At 39.1% G+C, this 15,425-nt stretch overlaps 1 protein-coding gene across 1 annotated transcript in view; it reads left to right on the top strand.

The window, feature by feature from the left end:
* The first annotated feature begins 11,484 nt into the window (after nucleotides 1–11,484).
* Nucleotides 11,485–15,425, top strand: part of LOC139580528 (globoside alpha-1,3-N-acetylgalactosaminyltransferase 1-like) — a 28,654-nt gene continuing 24,713 nt past the window's right edge. The window contains exon 1 of the mRNA XM_071409304.1: nucleotides 11,485–11,781. Coding sequence (XP_071265405.1) covers nucleotides 11,723–11,781 — 59 coding nt within the window. The 5' untranslated portion in view covers nucleotides 11,485–11,722. The remainder of the gene's footprint in view (nucleotides 11,782–15,425) is intronic.

The raw sequence follows: 15,425 nt of genomic DNA, 5'->3' as shown, positions 1-15,425 counted from the left end.
CACAGAAGTTGAGAGAAAAATTAATTTATGGAACATTTATGGGAACTTTTATTTCAGCTTCTGAAACATGGGACCAACACTTTACATGATGTTTATATTTTCATTCAGTATATATTCATTTGGGGACAGGTGGAAACACACATGAAACATTCTTGGCCATTTCGCTAGCATGCTGTTGCTAGCTAATTTGTCCTGAGAGATAGAGCCGCAGAGAGGAGGTGTCATAATAGCCATAAAACCTAGCGGTCAAACAGGGAAATGGCTCCAATCGTTTTTCTACCATTCATTTTTCCTGGAATTCAGGAATTCAGACTATTGTAAAGGAGTTAATTGTTTTTCATTGAAAACGATATGTCAGGAGGAATAACATATTTTTTTACATTATTTAGGATAACATTTCAAATAAAAAGTCGTTGGTTGCATCACACATTTTTTCAAAATTGCTGGCACAATTTAACCCAATATACAGCGTGTTTGTCTTTTTATTTAAATAGTATAAGCTACATGGCAATTATCTGCAACACGGATTGTCACGATCGTCGTAATGAGCGGACCAAGGCACAGCGTGATTGAGGTTCCACATCTTTATTACCGTGACTCTTTAAACAAAAACAATAAACCAATAACGAAACGTAAAAGTAGTGGTGCACAAACACAAAACAATATCCCACAAACACAGGTGGAAAAAATGGCTACCTAAATATAATCCCCAATTAGAGGCAACGATTACCAGCTGCCTCTAATTGGGATCCATACAAAACACCAACATGGAAATATTGAACTAGAACACCCCCTAGTCACGCCCTGACCTACTACACCATAGAGAACCAAGGGCTCTCTATGGTCAGGGCGTGACACGGATAAATAACATAAATATATAAAGGTTACAGTGCCATACTTAATAAATTAAACGAAATTACATTTTAATGCAGAATTGAACTAAAAGTAATGCTACTCTCACACGTGTTTCTTGGCGTTTTTGATTACTTGTGAAATGATGCTCCCCATTTCAGCTCTCACGACCTCCCATGAGCACGCGCTGAAACGCTGAAATGAAAAAAGTGAAAAAAACATATTTTAGGTGAAAATAATACATAATACACCATAGGTATAGGCTAAGCCCACTCCACCCCGCTCAATAGTTTAGATTTGAAACACAGCTGACAAAAACAATGCCACCTATGATATGTTTTACCTCATGTAAAAGAAAGTCATCCAGCTCTTTGAAGTAGTTCTTAATTGGAAGGTTTAGATGCACACTCATGTATCTCACCTGAAATAGTGAACAACAAACAACATTAGTATAAATATCCATGCAATTACATGAAAAATAATAATAATAATAATAATAATTGTGTAAAAAGCATCAGTAAACAAATAATAAACATAACCAAGAACGTACACATTCCGAATAGGTCCTATTTTGTCGAGCAAGAAGGTCTTGGAGGTCCCTGAGTTTGATGGAATTCCATTTCACAAGAGTTAGGTTTTGTTGGAAGAGCTCGCTGGCTAGTTGAAACGCAAGTCTCAGTGTCCAAAGCTTTTCCCCCTCCTGTAATCAGAATAACACCCCGTGTAACCATGCAATTGAACTTGACTAACACTAAAACTGTAGCCACTCATGATCTCCTGAGCATCACCTCTATTGAAAGGGTTGGACGTTGGACCCTTAACCTTTCCGCCTCTGGGATACAGCCTCCTGGTAACCTCTCCTATACCACACACAAAATACATAATATCTCAATAAAACAACTGAATATATGAATGAATCAAGCTCCAATAATCTATTTTTAAACTAGAATAAATAACTTGTGATCTCACAGTATATATGCTGCAGTCTGTGTTCAGAGTCATATTTCTAAATATGTCTGTGTCTATATAGTCAATTTGTAACAGGATAAAGAAATGATCCTACCTCGGCAAGATCATTGAGGGTCTGGCGCGTTTGAGAAAGATAATATATTTGCACTTTTCGGTCACTGCATTTAGCATACACAACCGGGTAAAAAACAATTATACACAGAAGATGTATCACAAAGGACATGTTAAGAGTTGCCATGTGTCCAGTCAAGTTGATAAATCCCTGAACACTACTTCTTAACGTTGGGCTACGTGCCCTAACTATATAGTCTCTCTCATTGAAATATCATGGATGAGGTCATATGTCATTTCCTAAGGCTATAAAAAAGGAAATTCCAAACAGGGAAACTGAAAGAGCATTGAAAATTCCATCTCTTCACCTTGCAAAGCTGCTGACGAAATGTTTCGTTCTTGTCTTCTGTATGCAGGTGTGCGCAAGAATGTTGCTCAAAGCATTTGTACCAATACATCATCAAAACAGAGAATAATATAATGGCAGGTACACAGTGCTCTTCACGCAATGCATTTTAAATACAGTAGCCTATACATTATTTGTAGTTCAATTTTACCTTTATTAAGTACGCATGATAACCTACAGTATAATAATTTATATCCATACTGTTTATATCCCCTCTCTCAAGGGATGGAACGTGTAACTAATTGCACAGCTACTCTGTTACAGAAAGAAGAACACGATGATAATAGTTGGACTCCACACAGCTGCTCCACTGCAGTTATCTTAATTTACTACATGTAGCCTACATGGCATTTCATTATTTCGGTGTAAAACAAATTGACATTGGAATATAAAAAAGGTAGTTCAAACGATTTCTTGTGGACCTTATTTTTTTATTTACAGCTAGATACAAAGCAATTAGTAACGAAGCAAGTTGGGAGAAGTAGGTTCAGTTTAGGAAGAGGGTTTAGGGTGGCAAAAAATGCTAATAAATAAATAATAGCAACCTTTGTCGCGGGGGATGATGCCATCGGTGAATACAAACCATAAATCACTTTCACTTTCGATAACAGCAGGTTTTACATACCCCTGCATTTCGTCATCTATCCCAGTAGGTAGAACGTTACACGTCACCTTTTAAGATGGTTAGCTCAATTGTCCTGCATTCTATTTGTAGCCATCTTCTCATGTGGTGTTGACCATAACCTTTATATATTTTTATGAATATATCACATGATTTCACATGATTGATTTGTGAATGTAATTATTTGTTTATTTATTTAAATGAACTGTACAATGCAATTCAGCGCTTAGCTGCCAAGCATGTACACCATGACAATAAACTAAACCTTACTATAAATACGATTCATACCTACTGGATATTTGATTGGCTATAGGCCCCAAAATTAAAAACAGTCTAAAACTGCTTTATAATCTACAATACTCACTATCTCCTAAGAAATTCGCCTGTCATATTTAAGTAAGAGTGTAATCTGATTGAGACAACCCCATATAAAACACGGTTGACATTTTCTGATCTGCTTGAAGTGATGTCAACAGGCCAGCAGGGGACATTCTTCCCCCTTAGGTGCTGTTGTGAGGACAACATTTTTTAGAGAGGATGGATGCTTAAAATTCATGTATGGGGACATATACTGTAGCAGTTAGTGCTAGACAAGACAAGATATGGATGCTTAGAATTCTTAATTTACTGAATGAATCACTTGAATGCCATTCTCAACTGTGTGCTTTAAAATATAAGTTGAATACATTTGGAGATGAAATCAAAGCAAATAAAATTGAATTAAATTGAATTTGTCACATACACAGTTTACAGGATGTATAAAAAGTGGAGTGAATCCTTACCACCGCTACACCTGGCTGTCAAAGGAGCGTTGTCCGGCAGCGAATCAGTGCTTTCAACTGACAATTGAGATGTACACATATGACATAAGGGTATAAGAAGCAGATAAGAGGCAATCTGTACTTTCGATTAAGACATTAATGAGCAAGCTAGGACAGACATAGTCAATATAACTATTTGTTTAGCACTTTTGAAATGTACAGCGACAGAATTCAGAACATGGGCCATTCTTACAGTGTTCTCCCTGTACACCAAGTCAGAAACGTAGGATAAATATTTCAATATTCAATGTTTGCATTTCTCCGAAAAAGGTTATAGGCTTCAAGTGCACCGCCAAGTCAGAACAGTAGAGGAAATTAAGAAGGGTAAATAGACCAGATTATTAGGGTGAGGCACATGGGCTACTAACAGCTTACTACACAACATGCACTTAGTATTACTTTCTTAGCTACAATATACATATCTCCCTGGCATATTACATGATTTATGCAGCAGCATACAATACATTTTTGGGCTCACCTTGTTGTGCTGTGCTCACTTGAACAGGAAGGTGGCACAGCGGTCTTTCGTGGGTAAATTTTGTCATCAAACTTTGTCATCAAAGTTTCCCATTTCTCCTTCACCCAAATCTACATAGTTGATGTTCTGAAAGAGCTGCAAAATCTGGACAACTACAAATAAGCAGGGCTAGAATATCTGGACCCTCTCTTTCTAAAAATATCAGCCCGAATTTGGTGCAACCTCTATTACTAGCCTGTTCAACCTCTCTTTCGTATCGTCTGAGATCCCCAAAGATTGGAAAGCTGCCGCAGTCATCCCCTCTTCAAAGGGGGAGACACTCTAGACCCAAACTGCTACAGACCTATATCTATCCTACCCTGCCTTTCTAAGGTCTTCGAAAGCCAAGTTAACAAACAGATTACCGACCATTTCGAATCCCACCGTACCTTCTCCGCTATGCAATCTGGTTTCCGAGCTGGTCATGGGTGCACCTCAGCCACGCTCAAGGTCCTAAACGATATCATAACCGCCATCGATAAGAGACAATACTGTGCAGCTGTATTCCTCGACCTGGCCAAGGCTTTCGACTCTGTCAATCACCACATTCTTATCGGCAGACTCAACAGCCTTGGTTTCTCAAACGACTGCCTCGCCTGGTTCACCAACTACACCATCTTCTCAGATAGAGTTCAGTGTGTCAAATCGGAGGGCCTGTTGTCTGGACTTCTGGCAGTCTCAATGGGGGTGCCACAGGGTTCAATTCTCGGGCCGACTATTTTCTCTGTATACATCAATGATGTCGCTCTTGCTGCTGGTGATTCTCTGATCCACCTCTACGCAGATGACACCATTCTGTATACTTCTGGCCCTTCTTTGGACACTGTGTTAACTAACCTCCAGACGAGCTTCAATGCCATACAACTCTCCTTCCATGGCCTCCAACTGCTCTTAAATGCAAGTAAAACTAAATGCATGCTCTTCAACCGATCGCTGCCCGCACTTGCCCGCTAGGACAACCTCAGTGCCTCTTTCCTTGACATCATGGGAAAATTAAAAGAAATCAGCCAAGACCTCAGAAAAAAAATTGTAGACCTCCACAAGTCTGGTTCATCCTTGGGAGTAATTTCCAAACGCCTGAAGGTACCACGTTCATCTGTAACAACAATAGTACGCAAGTATAAACACCATGGGACCACGCAGCCGTCATACCGCTCAGGAAGGAGACGCGTTCTGTCTCCTAGAGATGAACGTACTTTGGTGCGAAAAGTGCAAATCAATCCCAGAACATCAGCAAAGGACCTTGTGGAGATTCTGGAGGAAACAGGTAGAAAAGTATCTATATCCACAGTAAAACGAGTCCTATATATCGACATAACCTGAAAGGCCGCTCAGCAAGGAAGAAGCAAGCCACTGCTCAAAAACCACCATAAAAAAAGTATTATTGTCCTGTTAAAAAACAAATGATTGTGCCTTGAATTCTAAATAAATCAGGGACAGTGTCCCCGGCAAAGGGGTATTATTTGGTATTATCTTTGGGTTACCAGGTGCATTTTTCCAAAACGGTTTCAAATAATGTTCTACTTGTTCAAGCTATAGGGGCATTAAAGTAAAGAGTGCAAACTTATATTTCACTAATGCTTCTACTAGTGCTCTGAAAAAACCCAGTTATATTGACAGGGGCAGACTGGGACTTCAAATCAGCCCTGGCATTTCTAACACACCGGCCCCCATTAGCCAGATAATGATCATTATGCTAAAAAATCCCATATTAAAACAGGCCCATTGGGCAAAAAATTGACCAGACCATAAGGGCTGGTCCATTTTTTGCCCAGTGGGCCTGTTTTAATATGGGATTTTTTAGCAGTCAACCCCTAGATATTGGTAACACCTACTTTTAAAATCCCGTTTTACCTTAAACTTACCAGGCCTATTACAACCATCGGTGGCAATCAGATTATTGACGTCTGATCTTTCATTAAACCATCAATGATGATAGAAAGCATGTGCATGCTTGCACACGGAAAGTATTCCTCGAGTCCAACAAAATGGAATAGAAATATTGCGTCAAAAGTTTGGAATGACCCAATTTCATGTATACAACATCTAAAGACCTGCGTTACTATACTGAGAGCTTGGCCATGCTTTATCCATGCCCCCACACTGAAGAACGAGCCTGAAGAAGTATATCGCTGGTGGGGTAAGTTTCTCAAAACCAAGTGAAATCCTTCTATAGCATCCCATTTACATAAAAATAGAGATATGGTTAAAAAAAGTGAATTTGTCCTTTAACATGCAGGTGACTATAATCTCCTGTTAGTAGCCTTTTAAGAAATCCATTGCTAACGCCCAGCTACATGGTAGCCCTTTCCTGAAGTCAAATATCAAAAGCGCCCTGTTTGGCCTCATGGGTAGAATGCTATTAATATGTTTCATAATTTCATAATTCATGTTTATTTTTATTTTTTTCATGACAGATATCCTCTGTGTCTATGTCAAACAGTTTTGTTATTTTTCAGTCTTCTGTGATGTATATAAAGTGTAATATTGCGATACAAACTTAAAATGTAATACATTTCAAATCTATATCTGACATGGTACAGGTTTTACATTTTTTTAAGCCCATAACAACAAGTGTATACTTTTGCTTCAAAGTAGATTTGTTTAAGACTACCAAGAATCAATTTGTGACCCTGATTCAGCCGACTGCAGTAAAAGGTTAAGTTCTGCCCTTTGGTTGCAATTGACCCACATGCTTTCCATGGTAAACAAGTCATTATGTGGTTATGATGGACTGTGACTGCTACTTACTTAGTAAACCTGGGTCAAATACAAATGTCATACAGTACTTTGACATTTGAGCTGTGCTTCGTTTGCGTAACGGTATAGACATATTACGAATAATTGGTGACTATCTGGTAGCAAAAGTCACAGAAAGTGGTGTTTATTAAAATAATTCCGAAAGACACCAAAATATAATCATTACTCCATGTCATTTTTGTTAATGTCCATCTTACCATGTTGTTACAGTAACTTTTTACTTGAAGGGGGTATACATAAGACATCTATAACACCTGAAGGAATCAGTTATAACACTTTTATGAATATTGCAGTGTTATTGCAGTATGGGGAAGAGAGAGTAGATGAGGGTAACTCTACCGTAAAACATTTATATTGTTTATTTGTCACATTATAATAGGCAAGTTGATATACTTAACGTGTAATGTCAATTTCTTTATTTGAAACAAAAAAAGTCAGTTGATTTTTGCAGTGATGAGGAAAACAGAGTGACAATTTTTCATGATGTTTTGCATTCACCCTGTGGTCTCTACTGCTGAGTTACAAACCATCTCTTCTATCTTATGGCACAGGCCATGCTGGCCTGCAGGGTGATTAAATAGATCAACCAGGTAGTTTGGGACACTTCTACACCACATACTGAGTGGTATTGAATAAAGAGAATAGCTCTCCGAAGCCTCATGCTGATTCAAAAATTAAAACCAGTACACTGCATTTCTGTTATATTAGCACATTTTTTTTACTGCACACAATGTAAAAATGTCTGCACATTTGTGAATCCTTGCATTGGGTAACACTATTTAGATAGTCCGTAGAGCATATACAGATGGGCTATCTTGCATTATTCAAGTGTGCAACATTATGTGCGATATGGTTTGGTTGAAAAGCTCCTGTATACTTTGAATATCTTGCTTACTTTTATATACTACTATATACACTATTGTATTAATGGTATGTTGTTATCTGCACACACATGCAGAGGGAATGTGGCTTTGGCCACATTGACACCTTAGGCAATACAAAAAGATATGCAAACATATTCAGTCCGTAACTTTTTTTACTTGACACAAATACGCAGGAATGCCATTTTTCGAAGCTAATTGTGTCCTTGCATTTGTCACAAAGCCACTCTTGCGTTGCCTTGGCTGTGTGCTTAGGACCGTTGTCCCGTTGGAAGGTGAACCTTTGCCCCCAGTCTGAAGTCTTGAGCGCTCTGGAGCAGGTTTTCATCAAAGATCTCTCTGTACTTTGCTCCGTATATCTTTCCCTCGATCCTGACTAGTCTCCTAGTCCCTTCTGCTGAAAAACATCCCAACAGCATGATGCTGCCACCACCATGCTTCACCGTAAGGGCTTGGTTTTTGCTCTAATATGCACCGTCTGTCACAGTTTCTGTGTTATTTGATTGTTGTTCCCTTAGGTTACCACTGGAGGGCACCCTTATCCTGTTTTCTAGTTTCCAGGTTACCCTGATTATTACTTTTTGGATTCACCGGTGTTAAATTAAATTACCTTCTCTGTTCACCTGGTTGCCTTGTTATTTAGGTTCCTCAGTTGGCCTGTATCTTTGCTTAGGTTTCATGTTTTATTGGTGTGCTCTTGTGTGGTTGCCTTGTTTCTGTTAAGACTAAGTAAAAGTTCTGGATTTACCCATACCTCTGCTTGCTGTGTTTCTCTGTGCCTGGGTTCGAGTTCGTACTAACAGTATTGTTACACTGTCAACTGTGTGACCTTAGGGTTAGGTGCCTTTCCAAATCATGTCCAATCAATTGCATTTAATACATGTTGATGATGCTCTTGTCACTCTTTTCAAAGAACTCACGCAATCAAAGATTACGGAAAAACTTGAATAGATCTATCTGGACATCAAAGTCATTACTGTATGTAGTAGGTACAAATGATAACCCCTTATTGAGAACACCAAGGTGGGCTAGTGTCAGGCTCTTACTTGATAAGTTTAAGACATTTGGCTCCTGTTGGACTTGGGGTCCGTCCTGGATCTCAATTGGTAGGTATCGTGGGGTGGCAGTGGATTTCTTCTTCCCCCGACGTGTGTGTCAAACCATCTTACGTACTGGGGTGTTGTCCCTGACATTGTTCCCGGTGTCCCTGCCCTCTGTTGTAGAAACAACGCTCACCATTGGTAGAGGAACCATAGGTTGCGCTGTCTGTCGATCGATGGTCTGACAGAGGGACTCTGCGTATGTCAACGACTTGTCTCTTCCTGTTTTGTGGTTTATTGTGCTCAGGATCTCTGCCAGAGGTATATGAGTCTGTTGTTATTTTCTTCCAAATCGCGTTTATGCTTGTTAATTTTCTTCTCCTTCAAGTTCGGTCGTAATCTTGGTCAGCGTTACTCTTAATGAGATCATCCAGTTTGATAGGATCATTAAGCTCGTCTCGTAGAGCTTGCTGTGAATTGTCAATGGAGGTTTCGATCAGAATGAGAGTATGCCAACAGTGTGCAAAGCTGTCATCAAAGCAAAGGGTGGCTACATTGAAGAATCTCAAAGGTAAAATATATTTAGATTTGTTTAACACTTTTTTCGCCACGGTAAGCACGGAAGTTGGCTCAGGTCTATAACCTGACTCCGCCAATCTCCCCGTGTGCCCCCCAAATTTTTTTTTTGGGGGGGGCTGCCTCTCGGGCTTCCTTGCCAGCCGTGTTCCCTCGTAACGATGGGCCCCTTTACCAGCTGCCTCCGCCTTCCTGGCTGCTCCCACCTGTTCCCATGGAAGGCGATACCTTCCGGCCAGGATCTCCTCCCATGTCCAGGATCCTTTGCCGTCCAGGATGTCATCCCATGTCCAGTCCTCCTTTTTACCACGCTGCTTGGTCCTTTTTAGTTGGGAAGTTCTGTCACGGACGATGCTGGAAGAAGACCAAGGTGCAGCGTAGTGAGCGTAGCTCTTTTTATTTCAAATGTCGCCAACAAAACAACAAACGAAAAACAACCGTGAAGCTTAAGGGCTATAGTGCCACAAACAAAGACAACTTCCCACACTGAAAGGAGGGAAAAGGGCTACCTAAGTATGGTTCCCAATCAGAGACAACGATAGACAGCTGTCCCTGATTGAGAACCATACCCAGCCAAAACATAGAAATAAAGAAACATAGAAAACAAAACATAGAATGCCCACCCCAAATCACACCCTGACCAAACCAAATAGAGACATAAAAAGGCTCTCTAAGGTCAGGGCATGACAAAGAGATCGTTATTGAATATGTTTAATTGATTGATAAGACTGAACTAGATCAATGATAATTCAATAATCAATATTGTGTTACAGCTTTAACCAACAGCGTAACAAATGAACAACTCTTACAAATAAAGTAAAAAGACTTAACTTTTGATTGTCGTGATTAAGACATCTTCTATATCAAATTTCAGCCAGACCGCCAAGCTAGCCCGAGCCGCCTGCACCACTAACAGTCTAGTCAATAACTCAACTCTCTCCCCAACACAACTTCCTTCCCACGTCCCAAAGGTTTGGAAATCAAAAGTTTAATAAAAACACACATAAACCTCCTACACATTAACACACAGAAACAGTGCATCCTCCATATACTGCAGAGCTCTTTTTACTTGCACACACTGTGGCTGGGTCACCCCATCCTGTCTCTAGGGGTGCACGGCCCTGCAGCGCCCCATCACAACACACCCCACTCAGCTTTAGGAAACGTTCATTATCGGTTTCAGGTCTATTAGGCCAAGGCCAGAGTGACAACCAACAGTACGGCAGACCCACAGGGCCAGGACTGAGCAGTCCAGCAGCTAAGGATTGCCTAAATAGGTATCTCCCCTGACCTGGGCATGTTTTCAATTCAGACTCCTTTTGTCATACAGTATTCCATATAAGGAATCCAGACCTTATGAAAGTTGCACAGTGTACCCTTAATCTTGTAATACATGTAATTTAGTGATACATAACTTGACATTTCTGCCATCCATTGTGACATTGTGGGAGGAGAACCAACCTGCAAATGAATAGAAATGCATTTATTAGCCACTATAAATGCTAGGTTACACAGTTTCTTCTGATAACAGTCTCCAGTATCAACATTTCCAAGAAAACAAAAACAGGGAGAATCTGTAGACATAGTCTTTGCCAGAATTCAGCCAACCTTCACAAGACCATAACACATACAATTATGTCCCCTTTTGTGTGTTTTACAACTCCAGAAGAATACTGAAGTGCAAGATATTCAGTTTAACTAGCTTATAGTACCTTGTATGGATGGTCTTAAACTGCAGTAATTTGTCTGAGATTATATGAACAGAAGCAACACAGACAGCAGTTGCCTCTGTTCATCTCTCCCGTGCTGGCCTTCACACGCCTGTCTGCGCACTCTGTGTTGTCCGTGTGTTCCTAAATCCAGCCTCCTGCTTACCACACCCTGCTTCTGCATATGACAAAGAGGCGTGCATGAACGTGTAAATGAAGGGGTGAGGGGAAGGGAGTTATTTGGGAATCACCCAAAGAGAAGGAAAAAAGGAAAGAGCCAAAAGGAGGAAGCACAGACACAACATCAACCGCTCCCTCATTATAGGCTACACAAAATGCATACACACACACATTTTGCCTGTCCCACCAGTTTAAACTGATATCAAACATATTTTACTGGGTCCTAAATCCAGACAAGGACTGATTTACATTACTGGTGATCGATTTATCTACTGTCGTACTTGTGACCAGTATTAATAGGATCAACTAAATCCTTTTGTGACAATATTGGAGGACAAATGCGCTTTATTAAGCCATGTGTTCTGCTTGTCATTGCTGGAATATTCTTCCTTCTGGGGTATGTAAACCATTTTGACATTACTTCCAGTTTATTCCTTTTTCTGGTATTAAATGAGGGGCTTTTGTGATAGATTTTCATATTAGTTTCTAAGAGCTCTGAGATGTCATTTTTTAGATATATTTCTTGAATGTGAGTATGTTCTAATCTGTTAAGGGTTGGATGGATTTAAGAAATTAGATTTAATCAAGATTTAAGATATAACATACCTCTTAAACTACAATTACATGAATTATTTATCAATATCTGGTGTTGAAATATACTATCAGCATTGCCTAAAATGTAGTTCCCTTTTCTTTATTTTTTATTTGTGAATGTATTATAATAGTAGCAGTAACTGTAGCCAATGTATTAGGCCATTTCTTCACCCTATACAACAATAATATGATATAATTTTATTGATTTTGTGTTGTATGCACATATTATCTAATCTTGAAGGAGGTTTACATAAAACATTTCATGTCATTTTCTAATTTGATCACTCTGTTGTCACAGATCATTTTTCTGTGCTGCAGGAAATTCAAATGAGACTCGTCATTTACATCAATTCAATGAAAACAAGCAATTCTCATTCTCGCTCAAGACAACGTAGTTCAACTTAATGAAACCAGTTATAACACCTTTGTAAGTACTGTAGTATACCTTCAGAACACATGTATTCATTATCATTCATAAGTATTTTTCTAAATAAAAGCCCATCATTACAGAACTACAATAGGAGGGGACAATGTTATGTCTGTTGTTATGAGTAACTTATTCATAAGACATATTCACCATAGTGCTCCTGACAAAACCCAGTGATGTTGTTAGAGATGTGATATCTAAATTTGAAAAACAATCCAGCGGCAGGAGGATTTGATTCTAAAAATAAAAAAGTGATATATTCTAAAAGGAAATTAGTTTTGATAGGCTATAGTTTATCTTGTGTTATTAATAAGCTATATAAAACAACGACTGTTGATGTGTATGGCTGCATTTCAAATAAATGTTGGTATATTTGAATGTCGCAGTTGTTGGACCTGCAGTAATAGGACATGTATTCTGTCTGGTGCTTTAGCGCTTGAGCGAGCGAGTGTGAATGAGAACTGTGGGTTTTCATTGAATTATGTAAATTACAAGTGTAGTATAGTCATATGAACTTGTGGCACACACTTTTAGGTCCTCACTTGGTACAGGTCAGTAACTTTAAGGGTACATGTGCGCAAAATCTAGTATAATGGTACATTTTTCTTCCCAACATAGTCAATGTTTAAAACGTAGGTGGAGCAATGTTCTGGCGGGGACTCAATAGCATAATTTGGGGGCATAGTTTAAAACAAGGCTCTTCAACATGGTTCCTGGAAAGCTAATGTTTTGTAGATTTTCACTCCAAAGCTAGTATACTGTCGCACACCGGATTCTAAGAATTAGCTGGTTGATAAACTGAATCAAGTTACAACTGGGGTTAGAGTGAAAACCTACAGGACGGTAGCTCTCCAGGAACAGGGTTGGAGAGCCCTGGTCTAAAATACAGTGCCTTGCAAAAGTGTTCCTACCCTTTGGATTTCTTCAAATTTTATTGTGTTACAAAGTGGGATTAAAATCATTTTAATTCATTTGTTTTGTCAATCTACAATAAATACTCTGTAATGTCAAACTTAAAGAACACACTGAGTCAATACATGTTAGAAACACCTTTGGCTGTGATTACTTCTGTGAGTCACCTCTGTAAGAATGTCCTCTGTGTTGTCTTAGGAATTCAGCATTCTCTGTTTTGATCTTGCCAACCTCCATTGTCTCACCTCTGAGAGGCAGAGGTGACGTCATGTACTGTAAGTGATATCTGATTGGAGGTTAACTTTATAGTCACTATTGGTCACCAACTCAGATTGTGAATCCAAACAACTCAGATGCTTAGAAAAGGGTCTAAGATTCATCATTCTTTCTCATTTTTGTCCCTGCTGTGGACTTTTGGGGCTTTTGATCATGCTTAGAATAATGCTTTGTTAATGTTAGTTATGTTAGTTATGCCTTGTATGTGAATCCATTTAATAAATGTCACTTGAAAGCAGCTTTAACAAATGCAAATGCAGCTACTTTGTTGTTATTCTGCCTGCACTTTTTGACGTTAATGAAAGTTAGCGGTAGTTGACTAGCTAGCAAGCAAGGGAAAAGAACATTGCCAGCCACTATAGTAATGAAACATTTAGAACGAACGACCATAGATACAGAACAAAAAGACTGACATTTCTGGGTCGCGTCTCTCGCAACCGAACCGATAGAATGAATGACCAGCCGGCTTGGGTAGCAATCCTAGATTTGTGTCGGGACTATATCTTGTGGAAGGATGAAATAGTATAAATAAATTAATCAAAAAACGTTTTTAATAAATGTCAATCATTATTTGAATACTGTATGTTGAAAACAAACTGTAACACCGTGCCAATATATCCTCCAAACACTTTTCAGTTGAGCATACTAGCGCTACACCTGTCTACTGGAAGTTGATGCTGTTGCTATGCAATTTCTTGCTATTTAGCTAGACATCTTAAGACTTTGGGTGTGTTCGTAAATTCAATCTAGAGTACCAGAGTGCGCTCGCAGTGTGTTCGTAAATTCAGAGCGTTGTCAGATTGTCCGTTTGTTCATTCGGAGTGTTCAACGCCCACACTGGACGCTCTGTCCGAGGAGTAGGGTTGATCCGAGTGTTCTGACCTCACAACAGCAGTCAAGCACCCAAGCTAATTGGCTAACTTTGGATAGCTTGCTAGCTACTTCCAGTCACAAATGAGAGAACACCTCACTCTGACCATTTTACTCGCCCTAGTAGAGCTGGTTAGGCTGTTTTCATGTTATCCAGAGCGTTGGTGACTATAACTGTGGTGCTAGCAACAATTTAATTATGCTTTTCTGCCAATGTTTACTGACATATTCAACGGGTGTTGAGCATTCGTAAATTAATCAAGTTATTCTGCGCTCTGGCACACTCAGATGAGAGTGCTCTGAAATCAGAGTAGATAGTCAGAGCGTATTTACGAACGTACCCTAATTAACAATGTTCATTTAGAACGCACAACAACTATACCACTTAGCTAAGCTAAGAATGACGTGAATAATCAAGTCAATAAACATTGGCTAGTTAGTTAGATAGCATGTAGTTAATATACTGGCACATTCGCTGTATTAGTAGCCAACTAACGATAGGTAGCTAACATATCGGTACATACTGCTGTAAGGATATGTTATGCAGTTCGTAAGGATAGATTAGCTAACAAATTGTCAGCCAAAGTAACTTAACTTATTTGAAAAGTGAATTTGTATCTGTTCTCCTCTGACTTCGACTGCAAATCTGAAAACGTTGTAAAGTCACGCCCATTTTCTGAAGAATTTCATTATGGGTGTTAAAATAACCAAAATCGTGTCCAATGCTTGTATACTTTGTATTTTGGCTAACAGAGGTAGTAGAGTTTGTCATAGCACTCACACGTACATGCATAAATATATACAGTATTTATGCATATATTTACACTATAAACAGAAATGCAAGGAGGAAAAAGTATGTATTTCTTTCTCAAAACATTGTATTTTCATCCAGATTTCAGGATGAACAGTAACAGACAAAACAAATATAGTAGAAGATAAACAAATAGGCTTGTCCTTGTCCT

Source organism: Salvelinus alpinus, chromosome 1 (genome assembly GCF_045679555.1).
Source record: "Salvelinus alpinus chromosome 1, SLU_Salpinus.1, whole genome shotgun sequence".
Taxonomy (NCBI): domain Eukaryota; kingdom Metazoa; phylum Chordata; class Actinopteri; order Salmoniformes; family Salmonidae; genus Salvelinus; species Salvelinus alpinus.
Note: the sequence above shows the minus strand (reverse complement) of the source record. Positions and strands in the feature narration are given on the sequence as shown.